The following is an 18,719-nucleotide window of genomic DNA, read 5'->3' as shown; positions in this document are numbered from 1 at the left end:
GTTCCTGGGCAGAGACTGTTTCTTCCATCGTCGTAGAAAGAAGTGTCCTGTGAACCGAACCTACACGTATTTTTCAGAAAAGACTTTTAAAATGAGGAATTAGGTATCATCTTGTGTGCATTCCTTCCTCTCCCCCAAACTGAGAAAAGTAATCTCTGAGGGAAGAATTTAATCAAAGCCAGCTGCTAATTACTTTCCTGACACCAGGGGAGAAGAATGTTGGCATCAGAAAGATCTGGAAGATTTTCATGATTAATATTTGATAAATCTGTAATTGGATCGTTTGATTTTGCAGCCTCCTTTGAATAGAGGTAGAAACCTTATTGAAATTAATCTTTATGAATTCAGGCCACAAACTTCAGGGGATGATAACTCATTGATTGATTTCAGTATCTTGAAGTGCTAACCCTGGAGAGAAGATAAATTGGGATTGCCTAAGGACAAGTCAGTACAGACTGAATGTAATCCAGAGTGCTTTCCTATTAGAGGAAATAAATTACATTCTGTAAAGAGTTAAAGTTGAATTTCTCTAGCCTTTTTTTGCTGAAGTTCAGAGATTTGACATGAATATTTAATTTAAAAGCAAATGAGAATTAAGTGTGCTAACATTGAATTAATAAAATAGTTGAGCAGCATGCAATAGTGAGCAAATGTTCTCATGAAAAAATATGAAAATAAAAGCTGCCACATTATAGTTATCTAATATATCATATTGTTTAGAACTGGATATAAGAATTTTCTCTTGATCCTAATAAAGCAGAATATTATTACTAGGAACAACAAAAACAATTTCTTGCTCCGATTTTTAGCTATTGAGTTATGTATTGAAACCTTTAGAACTGGTTTATGCTAATAACCCAGCAGCAAAGCAAAAAAAATTGTCTAGAAATATCTAGTTCATAACTAAAGTAAATTAAAGGCCATGGGCACATTCACTGAGGGATCTGAATGCCCAATCTTTTATTTTGAAGGCAAGAGATTAAAGTTCCCTTTCCTTAACCAGCATTGCTGCTTTGAACAGACAGCAAAGAAATGGCAAAAAATAAGAAAGAAGAGTCTTAATCCTAGTATTCCAACGTGGCTTGTGTGCGTTTCCCCTCTCCTGCAGAAGTAAACGGCAATACAGCTCTTTTATATTAGCTTTAAAGAAGATTTGGGTTTGGGCACCTCTCCTCTGATATTTTTAATTCAGCATTTAAATAGTTGCATTAGTATGCACAGCACTTTCCACATATGCAAGTAGGGAGTTTTTTGCCTCAAAGAACTCGCGACCTAAATTAAATCACAATATTGAAAAAAATGACAAAAAAGCTACCTGAAAACAATACTGCGTCTTAAGCTAGCTACAAAGCTTTCGCCTTCCCCTTTCCTTCGCTGCCAAGATTTATGAGAAGGCAAGATATAGAGGGTGATCGCCTGTGCTAAGCAAACAAAAAAGACTGAACTTGAAGACAAAGATGATGAGGTTGTTCAGCACAGTGCCTGTGGAAGGCTATTCCAGACTCAGAATTAGAAAATTGGTAAAGATAGCTTTGTTAGAAAAGCTAGAAAGACGTAGCATATGAGAAGTCATGGATTTGGTAGATAACGGCATGACGGCTAAAGTGTTTGAAGTGGATGAGGATAAAGGCAAATATAAAGATGAAAAAGAAGGAGCTAAGATGATCCTTCCTACGAATATACTTCAGACCAGAGGGGGACAAACGTGTCATGTTTCAGGTGACATTAAAAAAAAGAGGACGGCAATTTGAACCCACGTTATGTGCTGGAAAAGCAGTACAATTCTGCAAACAAAGAGGGACCATGTGCAGGAACTCTACAGATGCACAGGGACATGGCTTTGGAATCAGTTCTGCAGCTGAGCGTCACCAGCTTTGCGTATATATTCAACAGATTCTGTGCATAGCGATCTATCTATTCAGCAGAACCTGTATAGTCAGTAGGGCTTAATACAAAACACAAGCTATCTTTGTATTGCCTGTTTTTCTTGGAACAACAAAGACTTGCCCACAAACACAGCTTGGAGCACCTTCAACCACAGACGGTGAGTAGAGTGGAGCAAAACCATGACCCCTTCTCTTTGCCGTGGAGCGCTGGAGAGTCCTTCTGATCAGGGCTTCCAGCCAACTCCGACCGCCAAGCTGCTCCGCCGCCACACAAAGGAGAACGCTTTCAATGCATACACAGGCGTTTGCATCTGCAGTTAATCAACTTTATGTAGCAGCAAGTACAGAAATTAACAGGTATTTAAGAGCTCTGCCCGTGGAATTACCTCAATCTAGCTCATAGTGGGAAAGCTTATTGTAAATAAAAGCTGGTTTTGTAAGCACACCTCACCCCAGATCCCAGTAAGTATGCCCAAGTGGAAAAGGTGGAAAAACGAAGCCTTTCCACAACGAAGTGGGGAAAAAAGCCTTTGGTTCATTGAAGAAGGGCTCTGTTCTTATTTTGTAAAACAGTTATTTGAGGAAACTACGTATCGCCCTTGAAGGGCCAGTTCTGTTAGAAGTGGCATTTACGCTCCCCGTTCTCATCGACCTTCCAGGAAATCCCTGGGCCTAGCGGCCTTTCGGTGGCTGAGAAGCTCCCCCTGCATTTTCTTCGGTAACAACACCCCCTCTTTTATTCATTTTCGACTTCATTGTATTCCCCGGCCCCAGAAAGCCCCAGCGGGGGGGGAGGGGGGGGAGTGTAACACCAGCCCGGTTTCCATTACGTGACTGACTCCTGGTGCACCCAACGGGTACTGCACCGCCGGTGACAGGCGAGCCGGTGCCGGTGCCGACACCACGACTCCGAGGAGCCCCCGCAGGGGCAGTCACGGGCGACCTTCGCCGCGCCAAGACGAGGAGGAACGGCAGGCTGCGGCGGCCCGGCCGCCCGCCCTACGCCCCGCCGCCACAGGCCGCCCAACGGCCCCGGCCGTTCCCCGCCGGGCCTTCTCATCGCCCCATCCTCGGCCCCAAGCAATCGACCGCCGAACGACTTGCCCCCCTGGCTCTGCCTGCTCCCTCGACACGCTAATCGAGGTGTCGGTGGATCGGCTCGCTCGGCTTGGGGACGGGAGGGGCGGACACCGGTCGCGCGGGTGCGCCGGGGCCGGGGGGGAGAACGGGGGGACGGGACGGCGGCCGGCGCCATTTTGCAGGAAGAGGTGAGAGGTGCGGCGGTTCCGGTGCCTCCGGTGATCCCTCCGGGGCGGCCCCGCTGTCCTTCCCTCTCCCCTCCCGCTGCCTGCCGCTGGCAGCTTCGGCCGCGGGCGGCTGGGCCTGTAACGAGCGGGCAGCGCCGCGGTGCCTTGTGGGACCGTTGTCGGGGAAACGGGGCGGGAGGGGGGGGGGCGCGCCGTGAGAGGTGCCCGGCCCCGCCGGTCCGGTCCCGCCGGGCTGGGTGAGGGGTGGGCAGGAGGTGCCTGGGAGGCCAGTGAATTCGCTTCTCTTCCAGGGGCAGCCGGGCCTGTAGGCGAGAGGGAGCCCACCGTCTGCAATGGCCAATGTGAGTAACGCAGATCCCCGCCTCCCCGGCGTTACCGCCGGAGCGGCCCTCTTCTCCGCCGGCTTGCGCTACGGGGGTGGCTGTAAACTCGTCCCGGTGAGGAGGCAAACCGGCGCCGTCGAAGGAGACCGCTTCTCCGTGTTAGGCGGGAGGCTTGCGTTTTATTTCCCCTTTAAAGCAGTCTTTAAATCATCGTGCTTATCGGGGAGTCATTGATAAAAATCTTGAGTTATACCAAGGGACATTTTTATTAGAAGGCAGTGGTATCGTCATCCTTCTATCTAAGTTTTGGAAGCCAATTTCTGTGGCTGTCGTGGGGGTAATCGAATTGAGGATTAAGGAGGATCTGTTTTGTTTTGGTTTTTTAATGTCATGAGTTAAGATGAAACACTCAGGTTCACCAGGGTACTTTCAGACTGAAGAATAAAACATGCTTTAACGATTTAGTCTTGCCACGGAGACATGAATAATTTATTGATTTCAGCGGTATTTTTTCAGTTGTGTAATGCTAGGTATCTAAATATTTGCATAAGTGAGCTCAGTCAACATATTTGTAATTAACGCTAACACGTCCATGTTAAGTGATCCTGATTATAAGAAAAAATGCTCTTTTCTTGTAATTACGTGTGAGCTGTAATTGTTTACATTAGTTTTATCTGTAATATAGTCACTATGCAAAAATTAATTTCAGTAGTGCTTTTACATAATAGAGCAAAGTGGAATCAGCATACTTTTGTTGTTACAGGAACCTTTTAAACCTAGTGGTGTTTTAGAACTAGGCAGCTTAAGGCCTTAACTGTAAATATGTTATTTAAGTCAGAAAATCAAACGTGCCTTTATGCATTTGAGTCTTCATGATGCTGGTAGAGCTTAATAGACATTGTATGTTTATGCAGAGGTGGTATGTAAGAAACTGATGCTTACTGATGTAGGTCCTGATACTTTGAACAGAGTATCTTAGTCTTAAACAGACAAATAGTACCACTTTCTCACTTTTTTGAAGTAACCTTGTTGTATACATATTTAGTGGTAAACACATGCATAAACTTTTATAGAATCAAGAATACAGCACTTAAGGAAAATCCCTTTATGTCAGTTTCTCGAAAGAATTTTTTTCCCTCACCTGGAAAATAAAGTTTTACAAAAGCACACATGCTATGGCAGATGGGATTTGTGTTTTCCAGTAACACATGCTTTTGTGCAACTGTAGTCAAGAGTATTAGTAGTCTTGTGCTAGAGTTAAGTAGTCTTTATTTTTTTTTTAAATTACACCTCTGACTCTACGTTTTGAGTTTATGATTGGTTATTTTTGTGTTACATGTGTGTAAATGCATCATGAAAGTTGTCAATCTATTTTTAAAGTATAAAAAATAGACCAGACTTTTCAGTTTAATCACATCACCTGGATATTTCTTGGTTAAAAAAACCCGCAAAAACCACAAACCCAGTAACAGTCGCTCATATTACTACTTAAGATACTGTCATTGGGTCCCAGAGTTATTCCTCATGGCGAGGAGCCATTAGCTCTTTGGAGCCCTGTTGTTGAGACCATTTGTGTGCTCAGGGAGATAGCATTGCATCATTTTCTGTTTACTGTGTGGCTGAATCAGTTTCTGATAGAATCATCTTCAGCAATTGAAAGTTATGTTGACGGTACAGCTCTGTGGTGTGAAACAGATTTTCTGGTGTATTCCAAGACCACAGAATTCATAAAGGTTTTATGGCTTATTGGCATTTTGACCACCATACTGATCTGTTTGCAGTAGTACTTGTTTGTAGATTTGTGAAGGTACTGAGTTTGCAAAGCTGGATAACACTGGCTGCACTAATGTAAGTTTTGCACGTGTTAAATGTTTACGGATTTTGAGAGCAAAAGAAAGAAGCTGAAATTACCATACCTACCTGTTTTGATATGTGTATCTCCCTGCATGGTTCAGAGCTGTTGGTATGTGTCCTTTGCTGGTGAAGAAATGTGTGCGAGCACACGTGTATGTATGCGTGCATCTAGATGAAAGCTACAAGATGTATCTGGAGTGATACTATCTTGTGTCTCCTTCCAGTCTTTTAAGAAGTAGGAATATAGGCTGGCTAACGTTTGTGCTAGCCGTCAAGACAAATGTCTTGGATATCAGCGTTTACTTCATTAACAATATTTCTAGGTATTTCTGATAATCAAGCCCGTGATTGAATTGTGACGATCATGGAAACAATGACATGCGTGGAAATAATCATGGAAACAATGACATGCGTGGAAATAATCATGGAAACAATCCTCATCCATAACTTAGTTTAGTTTGTGGGGTTTCAGTGGTATTATTTAAACTTTTCAGGGTTTTTTCCTCACATGAGAAGGCCTTTCAATAAGTGTTTTTGAGGCTTTTCCTTTACTTAAATACTATTACTAGTAAAATATAAAAGTAATAATAAAATACTTTTAAAACTTGATTTTACAGAAACATGGTTGATCATAATTAAAATTGTAATTTAATTATAGAGTGATGATTTCTCTTGTGATCCACAAAGCTGTACTTAAACTGGTATTTTTGCTAGCAGTATGTAATACTTATTTTGTTTTTGTCTTCTCAGGTGCTCTGTAACAGAGCAAGATTGGTCACCTACCTACCAGGGTTTTATTCCTTAGTCAAAAGAGTTGTAAATCCCAAGGCTTTTTCTACAGCAGGTTCCTCTGGCTCAGATGAGCCTCATGTTGCTGCTACACCTCCTGATTTATGTAAGAAAAAGCAAGTTAATTTTCTTTGAATTCGTGTGCTATCAGAACTTTGCACCCCATATAAATTTGGGAATTCCGAAGTGTACTTTTTATGTCAGGGCCCTAACTTTCACTCATGTATTGTGGTTACTTTGGTTATATATGATTGTGATCAAATACAGATATTTGTATGGAAGAGGGTTTTTCTTCTTATTTTTCTTCCCTTTCTTTTTAGATGTGATGACTAAAGCAAGGCCTTGACTTTTGCAGGTCCAAGAACTGTATGGCCAGATGAAGTAATGGGTCCATTTGGTCCTCAGGACCAGAGGTTCCAGTTGCCTGGTAATATTGGTTTTGACTGTCACCTAAATGGCACCGCTTCTCAGAAGAAAAGCGAAGCTTCAAAAAGTCTGCCTGATATATTAGCAGAGCCTTCAGCAAGTGAAAGGCATGAATTTGTAATGGCACAATACATAAATGAATTTCAGGTAAGAACAGGCTGCTTCTATGTGAAACTGATATCTCTTGTCCAAGAGAAACATAACTAATCTCTCTTCCTCCTGAAAAACGATATCGTTGATTTTCTAGATGGTTTTAAAAGATGAACTTCAACTGGGGGGAGCGAGAGATTACATAGAACCTAGCTGAAGTTTTTTCTTTTAGGAGAAAGAAATATTTCAGGGTGTGGTTTTTTTGACTAAGCAGTGCTTAGTGAAATAGCATTTTAGTAGTGACTTAATTATATGGATACGGGAAAAGAAAACTTCCATTTCAAAACTTGCTGTTTAAAACTTCCATTTTAAAACTTGCTCCCTAAGTCTCGCCACCTTTTATCAAATGGAATTGGTAGTTTCTTCAGTATTTCATTTAATCGATCTGGACTTACATAGTTTGGACAGTGTTTAGATCTGCCTGCTTAGTTCTGACAACGATTGAATTCACACAGGAGAAGCAGGTCAGCCTACGTGAACTTCAGGTCTCACAATGAGACTGCATTTTGGCAATGGCAGAGCTTGCAGCGAGTCAGATGCATTATTAGCAACAAGCAGCTTGATAATTGCTAGCATGATCACAATGTTTCAACAAACGTTTAGTGGTACTAGCTGCTGACTCAGCTTTGCAGGCTGAGTTTATGACATGCTCAGACTTTGGAAGCCAACTAGCAAATCTCCATTGTAAAGATGCTGTATAGCATTTTTTGTAAATGTAGCATTGTATTCCAAAGTGTTCAGAAAACATAAACTTCTGGTGAGCTCCCCGGATTCTGTTTTCAGCTTGTGGGGACCATACTTTCCCTTAAAAGCCCAACAGAAGATTCTAGTCTTTTGTTTGTTTAGTGCAAACCAGGTGCACTGAATGCATGTCTGCTTTCTAGCAAGGTTACTTGTATAATAAAATGCCCAGTGCAGCTGTTGCTGTCCCAAATGGAAGGGAGAAACTGGAAAGAGCAGAGGCAGGTTTTGCAACTGAAAGCAGTCAACAAGAGTCAGCATTGCTTCATGCTGATGGTGTTTAGGAATCCATGAACAGCATTTAGTAATGAAAATGCTGAACTACTCATCTTAGGAGAGGACCCAAATTTGAATGATGGGATCAGCTGAATACAGGAACCTCCCATAGGTTGCTGCAGCAAGCAGAAGAAAAGCTCAGTGCTGCTGAAGCTCATGCACCAGTCCTTGAACCAGTCAGAGGAATGTCAAACTTCTCTGACCTCTGTGTACCTGAAATTCATGTATTGGTTTTATCTGAGCAGAGTGAATGGGCCTACCAGCTCTATCAATATCAGAAAGTGGTATTGATCTTTGGAAAATGGCCATTATCTCTTGATGATAGCATGGCTGGTAAGCATATGGACTATGTAAGCGGTGTTTAACCGGATAGAGTGGGAGTAGTAGACGAGAAATCACAATGAACTGCCATTCTTAGTATGAGAAGCATCCTACAGTTAGGAAGAAAAGAAGGGGTTTACCAGCATAACGACATGGCTTGTTGGGCTTAAAGTACCAACTGATCTGTCCCAGTGACTTTGCGATCATAGCGCAAGGTACATATGGAAACGTGTATTGAAACTGCAGTTAATGTCTGTTGTTTGTCTGTTGTGTTTATTTTCTGATGGTTTGGTTTTTGGTTGGGTTTTTTTTTTCCCTGTTCTTGATCGTTAACTTCTAGAACAAAGATGCTAGCCACACTGTGTTTTCAGTGTAATAGTTTTCTCTAGGGAGAACTTTCAGATACAAACAAGTGTTAGGTAGGACTTAATGAACTACTCAACATTGTAGTATCAGTCTTAGAGAAACTTACTGAAATTCCTTGTAAGTTATGGCATCGTTAGAGCTAGAAAAACTGTATTAAGGCATTCTACGCCTATTACTTAACAATTGCTATCCCAAAGGAGGCAGCTGTTGTTACTACCTTCTTAAGGGCATTTTAAGCTTAAACATTAGATATCTAACTTACAGGTGCTCCATTTGTAACATACCCGCAAGAAGCTGTTTTGGGTTTTTTTGGTTGGTTTTTTTTTTGTTGTTGTTTTTTTTTAGAAACTGTAGAACTGAAAAACTGTAAAGAATAAAAATGGTATTATTGGAAAACTTTTCTGCTTTTCAAGCTACAACAGCTAAAGCTGAAAATACTGATAGTTCGGAGCTCTAGAACTGTTGTGTAGCTTTATTTTAAAGTTTTATTCTAGCTCAGGTAGTGTGTGTATGTCTGAAATCTATCAGTTGCTGTTGTATTGTATACTTAAGGCCATTGTTTCAGAAGGATATTTTTCAAAAATTTCTGTATTGGTTAAGGCTTGGAGATAACACAGTTAAAATATAAAACTTAAAATTTCTGTCTAGGTTTAAGTAATAGGTAATACTTATCTGTTCCACTTTTAATATTTGAAAAATTTTAATTCTCATTGCAAATCATCTTTCTGTGAAACTGCTTGAGTGTATCAGTGGACATTTAGTCACAAAAACAGTCTGGTGTACAAAATTATTCCTGCTATATATTAATGAATGAGAAAGTTACAATTTTCATTTTTCTCAGGGTGCTGATGTTCCACAGAAACAGCAAATAAATAACGCTGAAACTTACTTTGAAAATGCAAAGGTAGAATGTGCAGTACAAGCTTGCCCTGAACTGTTACGAAAAGGTATATTTTCACTTTTATTGACAGCTAAGAAATTGTAACTTTTTAAAATGTGAAAATAGGTAAGTAAACACTCTGATGTAATTGATGCCATAGAATGTGTAGTAGAAAAGGGTAATCCAGAGTTAATATTTTACAAAAGAAAAATACATACTATAAAATGAAAACTGAAACTTTGCTCTTGACAATACTTAGTATTTCATATAAAATTCAATGCGATTTAGATTCAAGATCAGCTGGGGCGGGGAGTAACTTTCAGCTGCTTCTTTAGCATCAGGTAGATTCTGGAGCTATTTCACTATCCAAAAACCAGTTTGTGACAAAATCAAATCTTTTGGCACTGCTTCTTAGTAAAATAGCAAATTGAAATTATGAAACTTCTGAAAGCATTGGTTTTGCATCTTTCTTTAATTTGTTCAAGAAGGAAATGATTGAAATTAAATTGGAATAAAACCTTCTGATTTTAAAAGTTGTATACTAACAGAGAGAAGAGACTGAAATCTGGCTGAAATCTTGGTCTAGATGCTGAAGAGAGCAGACTTTTCAGACACGAAGAAAGAATGAACCTTTAGATTTTTAATTCTGGAAAGTGCTTTTTTCCTCCCACACTGAAAACAAGGCTCCATGAAGCCTAATTGTGACTTCAGTGCTTTACATGCATTCCTGTTTGTAGTCCAACGGATGATGTAGAGAGAGAATCATGATGGGTTTGGACCTTTTCTGCGCTGGGGAGGAACTGTCACAACTCATGCCGATAGTAAACCGCTGATACTGAGTCTGCTGTCATGTCCTCGGACGTAGATCTGAGACATTTCTACTGAAAGATTTAATGTAAAAATCAGTGTGCATCATGTAATGTGGCTTAGCTAGTTCTCGTGTGTGGGGAGAACTGTGGTGGTGGTCAATTCAAAATACTAAAATATTATTATACTTGGTTTTATATCTTTGCAAAGAAAGACACTTGTTTGCATGCTCTGAAATGTGCAGAGTAGTGGGGCTTTTATCATCTTACAATTAAATAGGAGGTCTTGAAATAGCAAACTCCACTCCCTGAGTTGCTTTTAACAGGACCTTACCAAGGTGCATTAGTTTCCACAAAAGCAATGTCAGCATTGCAAACCAGCATGCTGTTTGCTGGATCTGACGTGAAAAACACACCTATCTTGGATTTAAATGAAAGGAAGGCTCTAAAGTAGGGTCAGTAATTTGTCTAAAACTGAAAAACTGTAAGTGAAATGTAAGAGCAAGCCATAACATGCCGGTTTCACTTTTTTAGACTTCGAGTCAATATTTCCAGAAATGAACGCCAGTCGTTTAACGGTATTAACTGTCACCCAGAAGACTAAAAATGACATGACTGTATGGAGTCAAGAAGTGGAGGATGAGAGAGAAATGCTGTTAGAAAATGTAAGTAGCTGACATTAGCATCAACTTACTTTTTTTTGTAGATTAATCTTTTGTGAACTACATGTGTATTTCAGTCCATTCTAGCTCTGATAGTAATATACTGTATTAATTTCTAGAGCATTTCTGAGCTAATCCTATGTTTTCTTACTGATAAAATGGAGATAACTTTTTTCCCAGCTTTGTAGCTTTTGGACTTCATGAAATGTTTCATGGAACTATTAAATTCTTTATAGTGGGGTGAGTCAAAAGTATGCTAAAATGTTGTAAAATGCTACAGTAAATTAATAAAGATACTTGATTGTTGTCCTGTTGCAGTTAAAGGGCAGCAACTACTTTCTCGCCTTATGTCAGCTTTAGTACAATGCATTTTGTAGGATTTCCCTGCTATCTTTGTTTTTCTGTGATGTGATTGAGATTCCAGTACGGAGTGTGTTGATGAGTGCATCCTTACTTGTAAAAAGTGGTTGCTCTGGGTTTTTTTTCCATTCTGATAATGGATACGGTTAATGTTTTTAGCCTGGGTATGTTACATTTATTACATCTTAACCATCCTCATGAACTTTGTCTTCTTGTTCTGTTGCCACTAGAGGTCTCTCTGAAAATCACGTTATTTCACATTCTTCAGGATTTTTTGGTGTGTACTCCAGCAGGTGTCACTGCTCACCACCGCTGCCATTCTTTTCTTAGCACCACAAAATACAGCGTTTCTGTCTATTATTTGTTATAATTTTTCTAAAACTAGTAAAAATCATCCTGTGGGATTTTCATCTGTATAGTGAGGGCCATATTTCTGTTTGAAAATAGTCTGGGAATGTCCTTTTCAATCCTGTAAATTGCAAATGTGGCCTGTGTAAAGCAGTGTAAGGGGTTACCACAAAAAAGGAAGAAGCAGTCTGAAGGATCAACATAAAGATTACACACAAATTAAAATTCCCTTCATTTTAGTGCGTTCTTCTCTTTGAATTATTTATGGTCTGTTGGTCTTTGGCATTGTAATCTGGTCTAATTATATGTTAATTGGCATCTTTCTTCCTTGTGCACCTCCCTGTCAAGTCTAATATAGTCATTGTAGGGGTGTTAGGATGTTGGATGTAACCTCCCGGCGTAAAGGTTACTAACAGCAAATTCACAAGAATATGGTCTGTTTGTTTGCTTCATAGATGGTTAGAAGTAACCTTAAAAATACTAATTTAATGTGAGAGGCTTGTGCTAAAGTAATGAGGGTTATGTACAGCCAAATCTAAATGTTTACAGTCATGAATCTCAAGTGTTTATTAACCTCACTGTAAGTGATTGCTGAGGGGTTGTTACAACGCTGGATCAAAAGATGTACTGTATCAGAAATGGCATGCCTAAAATGCTGTCTTCAGATGGCTCACTTATGGCTGTGACTTAATTTACAGTTGCAACATAGTTAGTCATCAGAGCCATCAAGCCTCAAAATACTGAACAGATCACCGCAAAGGATAAACTTCCCTTATTTTGGACCATTAAGGGCCTGAAGCTGAGTAACTATAATAATGTTTCTATAAATTTGAAACCTTAAGCTGTTAAGGGCACTAATTATAGAGAACAATCCAATTTTTATAACTGAAAGTAAGTAAAGTATTGTATTTATTCCGAAGTTAGAAATATTTCTTTTTTATGAGATTAAGGAATTTCTTTCACATTTTGAGGAAGCTATGAGAATTCTATTTGTGCTTTACTCTACACTGAGTAAAGTGAGAGTAATATACTAATACACTGAGCATGTATTCAGCTGTTTAGATTTTTGCACTTGGACATGTTTTTCTCAGAGTGCATGGATGGTTTTAGAACCATCACATATCTCGACTTTTGTGGGGGTTTTTTCTCACCTTTATAGGCTTCTTCTGAAGTTTTCTATGGGCCCCAGCTGGCCCTCATAACATGGGTTGAAAACTGCTGGTCTAGGTGATTAAAAGCACATAACTGAGGTCTCCTGTTGTTGCTGATTTACCTGTGGAAAAATGTGCTGTGTAATCTGTAGGTCGTGTAATTATTTTGTGCTCTGTGTTGTGACATCAGAGTACAGGAGCACAGCTTTAAATCTACCTGGTTGAATTTTCTTCTGTACCTGACAAACAGATAACTGCAACTTAACACCAAAGATTTAAAAAAAAAAAGAAAAGCTTGATTTCTCAAATTAGCTGATGTGAAAAGTTTGCTACCAAAAAAAGTAGATTCTTTAAGCTGTCTCTTCAGAGAAGGGAGGTTTTTGATGATGCATTACAGAACAGGGAACTTCTTGGCATGTTGCTTAATTGAAAATACTGTTTTCAGGAACGTCACCTGGTGTCCTCCAGTGTAATTAAAACATGACCTACAACTTTGATTGTCAAATAGTGGGAGAGTTTGAAATTATCATTCATCATGACCACCAATTCATTACAACAAGAGAATTGGTGTAAAAGTCAAGTGCTTATGGAACTGTTTGCTATCATGATGCAAAACTAAAACGTTCTTTAAAATCATTTGCAGTTAAACATTTGTAGTGCAGGAAGAACTACATAATACTGTCCTGTTGGCTGAGATAAGACTTTACAGCAAAACTATGTTTTTCATATATTTATAAAAATATATTTAATGCTACATTTAGTGTCAAATTTGTGGAGTTTAGGTGAGATCTGTAAACTCGGGGAAATAACACAGAAATACCTGAAGTAATGGTTGACTTCTTAAAGAGGTTAACAGATATGATTGCAATCTGCATGAATAATCAAAGCAATTACATTATTCCTTGTACAAGCTGTTAATCCATTATTGACTGGCACAAGGAACACTTTTAAATCTCATATGATTGGAGTAGCCTAACGTATGCCATTAATTCTAATCCTCTTAATATTATTAATATTTTTATTGAAAGTATGCTGAATTTCTCATTTATTAGTAGAGGCCAAAAGAAATCTGTGCTTGTTCATTTTCAGAATATTTTATATGTGTTCTGATGTGTATATATATGTAACAAAAATCTCACTTGATATCCTTCTTTCCCTTTGTTTTCTTTAAGTTCATTAACGGTGCCAAGGAAATTTGCTATGCAATTTGTTCGGAAGGCTATTGGGCTGACTTCATTGACCCATCCTCAGGACTGGCAGTAAGTTACGTGCTGTGTGGAATACGCAATGGACACTGCTATGTCCTAACTAGCAGTGGTATTTGTATTCTATATGGGTTAAATCCAACTTTTTCATATGGCCCAAAAGCTGTTGCCATAGGATAATTCCTTTCATAAATTAAGACAGGATAATAACCCTGAGCCAGTGTCCATACTGTGTCAGCTGTCATTGCAGTTGGCACTTTGGAGAACATTGTTCAGCAATGAAGTTGAATTTTAGACAACCGTAGAAGTTTTATGCCCAAGAGCTCGTGGTCACTGCACAATAGGCTGGTTATGCCCTCCAAAGGTAACTTGGTAGTCCTGACACCTGTTTGTGTATATGGGTGTTTTTAAAAAAACCTCTTTGCCCTAGTTAATATTATCTTTGTTATGTAGAAAAAAATGAATAGTTTGTTTCTATTAAACAGCATTGGCATTCATTATCAGATTATACCAGTCCTCTGGAGGAGCTGACAGTTTCTTACCAAGACATCTATGAAACATAAAGAGTCTTAAAACTTATAAGAGAGAATTGAGAAAGCATGAGCGCATATGTATTTTTGTCTGAGAACTGTTTAAACCGTATCGTAGTTGAACATAATCATGGCAAAGCTCAGTTTAGTGGGTTTTTATTTAAAAACACTGTGAAAGGCAGTGACTTATTGTGTCAACAGAGGCAGATAGGCTTGACAGGGTATGTTTATAAGGTGAACAGGCAGTTGAAGGTATGTATAGTGCTTAAAAGCTTCCCAGAAATTCCATGCATTTAAGGAATAGTTACAGATTGATGAAAGTAGGGCTCTGTCTTTGGGCTCCAATTCAGTAGTCACATCCTTACCGATACCCTGTTCATCAGGAGTAGGCTTTTGGTCAGAAGCTTCCTCCTGAGATAAAGCAACTGAAATACCTGTTTCCAGTTTACGCACATTTTTGGTCTTCAAAGCATCTTTCTTTATAGGGGGCTCATTGAAAAGGCACATGTCTTATTTTTGCCATGTCACAGAAGGGTTCTATCCTTAATGCCTGTAGAAGTAGCAGAACCTTTCCAAAGCACTTGAGGTTTTTTTATATGTAGGATTGATTAGACATTCAAACACGCTGATATGCCTTCAGCACTCTGTCAGTGGTGGAGGAAAATCTTTAAATATGGGGTACTGGTATAACTAGAGGTGCTCTGCTTAGTTTCCTGTGTAGATTTCATGAATAAAACTGTACATAAAATTTCCTCTAACAGATGTAACTGGTACTTCTGGGCCTAGGTTTTGTTTTAAAAAGGGGTAGTTCTGACATTTCAAATGCTCTTGGAAATGTTCACATGAAAAATTCTCTTTTTTTCCACCTAGTTTTTTGGACCTTACACAAACAACACTCTGTTTGAAACAGATGAACGCTACCGCCACTTGGGATTTTCCGTTGATGATCTTGGCTGCTGCAAAGTTATTCGTCACAACATCTGGGGTACTCATGTGGTTGTAGGAAGTATTTTCACTAACGCTGAACCTGACAGCCCTATCATGAGAAAACTAAGTGGAAACTAGCAGTCATCAGGGTTTCACAAGTTCTTACGACCTTTGCATTCTTTTACTTGATGATTCTGTCAAAGCATTGTCAGGAAATGTCACACTTTAAGGTATTCTTAGATAATAAAGTAGCTGTTATTTATTTCGGTCTTTGTGAATATGTGTTCACCACATGTGACTTAGAATATTAATTGACAACATTCAAACGGATACCTTTACGTGCCACATGAATTTTAAGCTGTGAGTTTCCTTCATCTTGAATGAATTTAAACATACATGTACATAGCTATTTGCATATCCTTTTAATATTATCTTACAAGCCACACTTCTTAACCATTTTGTCTTGCAGTCTGACACGTCTGTGCTCTTAGTATTAAAAATCCTGATGCCACTGAAGTTTTTAGGAATTTTGCCACTTACTGGAATAAGTGAGTGGCAAAGGAAGTGGAATAAGTAACAAAATTGTTCTCCCAGAATATAGAATTTAATAAAAACTGCAGAATTTAATGCTGGACTAATCACTCATTTGCTGTTCTAAAATGAGAATAATGAGATAAGCTTTCAGTGGTCTCTAACTACAAGGAATACTTCAGTAGGGAAGTGTTCACTTGATTGCTACATCAGAGACTCAGTAAAAAGTCTTAAATTACTCTAGAATCAGTCACCTCTTAATGTTTTTGTCTTCATGTTGCTTGGGATTTTATTTTCTCAGTGTTAGCTAAATATATTTAATTAGTTTATATATGTAAATGTAATTTAAAGTTGCTTTTGTAACTTTCTTAGGTCATTAAATACGTTGTGGAAAAAAAAGAATGATAATAGGGCAATGCTTGGATATCATCTCTCTTTTCCTGCACTTGGATGCAATTTAGACTTGTCTCTGTGGAATTTTGAAATGCCTGTGCAAAGAGCAATTATGATCAATTATTGCAATTATGATCAATTATAAAAATATTTCAACAGGAAGGTTTCAGTAAACTAGTCAGTCTCTTGAGGTATCGTAAAAACAACCAGGTCAATTGAAGTTACTGGAGGGAGAATAGTGAGGAGAATTCAAGGCACTTGAAATACCAAAACTGTCAGCTGCCTCACTACAGACTAACTAACAAACTAGATTTTAATCTCATCGCAGTCAGTTATCGGGGCCACTTGTTAATACACCACTGCAGTAGCTGTGCCGGTTCATGCAACAGTGGGAATCCTTCAGTCTTGACTCTGTCAAAATATACTGCAACTTTTGTCTGGGTAATGGCTGCACAAGGTGATGATCTGAGAGGTTTAGCTTCCTGTCAGATAGCTAGGGATTTTAATCATTGTGTCTTTTTCCAGTGTTAACTAACAATTATGGGTTTAAAACTTGTTCTAGGTTTGTATACTACTTCTATTCCCTACTCAGGGTCTAAGCCAGTTATCACCAAAGTCTCTTTATTGGCTGTAATGGGTTTAGAACCAGATCCTTTACCAAGTGCCTGTATCTGTCCTTGTTAACGATTGCTGCAAGCCCATAACTTTGCTGGATCACAGAGGTGGAAGTGAGGAAGACTTTCCACTGGAGAAGTGAGTACTGTCTACTCTAAATTCACTCACTAAGCCAGCAATTCAGAGGTTATCTTGCTCACCTGCCATCATTGTCATCACTGTGAGCTCTAGCCTGCGCACATTCCAAGGTTGAAGTATATGGCTCTTGAGGCAGGATTTGTTTATCACTTTGTCATGGAATTTGTGCTGTATTTCCACAGCCCAAGTTCTTGACCTCCGCTGTACTGTCCAAGAAAGCTGTATTACTTCAAAGTCTTTTATTGATACTTTTTTTTTTCCTCATTTTCATCAAGAGGATTAAAAAAGCTTGAGAAGCTGCAATGTGTCTTGTCTGTTTGCAGAATACAATCATTTTGCAGAACACAAATTAGCTCATTTGATAAAAGAAGGTTAGTGTCTCGCTGGACAGTAGAGTACACTTGTGGAGAACTTCGTTGGATAAATATTAGAAAAATGAATTCTGTGAAATGGTTCACATACATCTTAACTCTCTGGAAGACTCTTGATGCTATCTTTTCTTCAGATGACTTTGCTGTACTTGCCTTTCTGTGTTCTAGAAAGCATGGGAGCTGTCAGGCAGCTATTCAAATTAAGCTTGGGATGCTAGTTTTTGAGTTCATGTTCTTTAAAGTTTCGTCCTGTAAAGGACTTTCACAGTGGCTTTTCAAGTGGCTTCAACCCGAGGTAAAAATCTCACTGAAAGTAGTGGGAGTTTTGCCTTGACTTCACTAATACTAATGTTTCATGCCGGAATTTGATTTCCTGATGTTTTTCTAAATAAAATTTTCTCGTACATGTTGATTCTCAAAAGAGGCTAGAATTGTTCCAGTTCTATTTCCCTCGCATCAGAAGAGCTATACTGTGTATTAATTAACTTGCTACTATGAAATAGAAGTTCTTGAATACAGTGTAACGGTACTTCTGATAATAAAAAACAAAACAACTTTCAGTGTTACAAAATTTGTTCCTTTCTAGGGTAAAGAAACAAACACATGAGAAGAGCTATGCTATGTAAGGTCACATCTGCCTCCTTAGCAAAGATTACTGCTCTGTGGGAAGTACTATTTTCCTTAATTCAGAGACGCTATTAATTTCTAGATGTTATTAATTTGTTACCAAATATACCAGAATTTATTTTTTGCAATACATTCCGTGGAAACTTATTCAAAGTGGTGATGCTGAGCGTCACAAGAGCAGCGCTGTCTTTGTGTAGTGATGTTTGTAAGCACGTTAGTATACATGCTTGAACTGATGCAAGTCTAGAAGTTCTTTGTAGTAGTCAAAAGGCTAAAGCAGTGTTATAGGTGAAAGGTTTGTCACTTAGGTGCCCTAAGATATGAGGAACTGAGCTAAATGTCTTTCCACAGAATTCCTAGTAAAGGTGAGGAGAAAAATTACGGAGTTGTCTTGTTCTCTCCTAAAATATCTTAGTACTAATCTTACGTGAGCTCTTACCCTGGTGAAGTTCTGCACCACCATAGTCTCCTAAATAGCTGGTGGCATCACTGCTAAGGACAGTGGTGGTGACAGGCTTTTAAGTTACAAAAATAAATGTGAACAGCTCTTGTTTATAAGAGAGTCAATAGTGAAGAACTCTATTTTCCTTCCACCAGCAGCAGCCTGGCTGGAAAAAAGCTCTCAAAAAAAATCCGGAGGGTTGAAGGTATCTCTTGGGGGAGAGGGCCCCTTTTCTTTGGCTGCCATCTTGGCTGCAGGCTCATTGCCCTTTCTTGCTAATTGCGGTGTCATTCAACAAGAGATCTCTGGTTCATAAACCCGCAGGAAAGCACG

At 39.1% G+C, this 18,719-nt stretch overlaps 1 protein-coding gene across 1 annotated transcript; it reads left to right on the top strand.

Annotated features, from left to right (window-relative positions):
• The first annotated feature begins 3,012 nt into the window (after positions 1-3,012).
• MMADHC (metabolism of cobalamin associated D) lies at positions 3,013-17,872 on the top strand. Its single transcript, XM_050900069.1, has 8 exons — positions 3,013-3,029; positions 3,445-3,495; positions 6,082-6,226; positions 6,476-6,693; positions 9,242-9,347; positions 10,621-10,751; positions 13,780-13,866; positions 15,213-17,872. The coding sequence occupies exons 2-8, from the start codon at positions 3,487-3,489 to the stop codon at positions 15,405-15,407; spliced, it is 891 nt and encodes a 296-aa protein (XP_050756026.1). The 5' UTR covers positions 3,013-3,029; positions 3,445-3,486; the 3' UTR covers positions 15,408-17,872.
• Positions 17,873-18,719: the final 847 nt, after the last annotated feature.

The sequence above is a fragment of the Gymnogyps californianus genome, chromosome 7 (assembly GCF_018139145.2).
Source record: "Gymnogyps californianus isolate 813 chromosome 7, ASM1813914v2, whole genome shotgun sequence".
Lineage (NCBI taxonomy): Eukaryota > Metazoa > Chordata > Aves > Accipitriformes > Cathartidae > Gymnogyps > Gymnogyps californianus.
The sequence above is the reverse complement of the archived record's forward strand: the minus strand, read 5'-3'. Positions and strand labels throughout refer to the sequence as shown.

What these genes read in the sequence shown, in the direction of transcription:
- MMADHC (XM_050900069.1), top strand. An exon ending in AATACATAAATGAATTTCAG is followed by an intron (nt 6,694 to 9,241) that starts GTAAGAACAGGC and finishes CATTTTTCTCAG; the next exon opens with GGTGCTGATGTTCCACAGAA. An exon ending in CCCTGAACTGTTACGAAAAG is followed by an intron (nt 9,348 to 10,620) that starts GTATATTTTCAC and finishes TCACTTTTTTAG; the next exon opens with ACTTCGAGTCAATATTTCCA.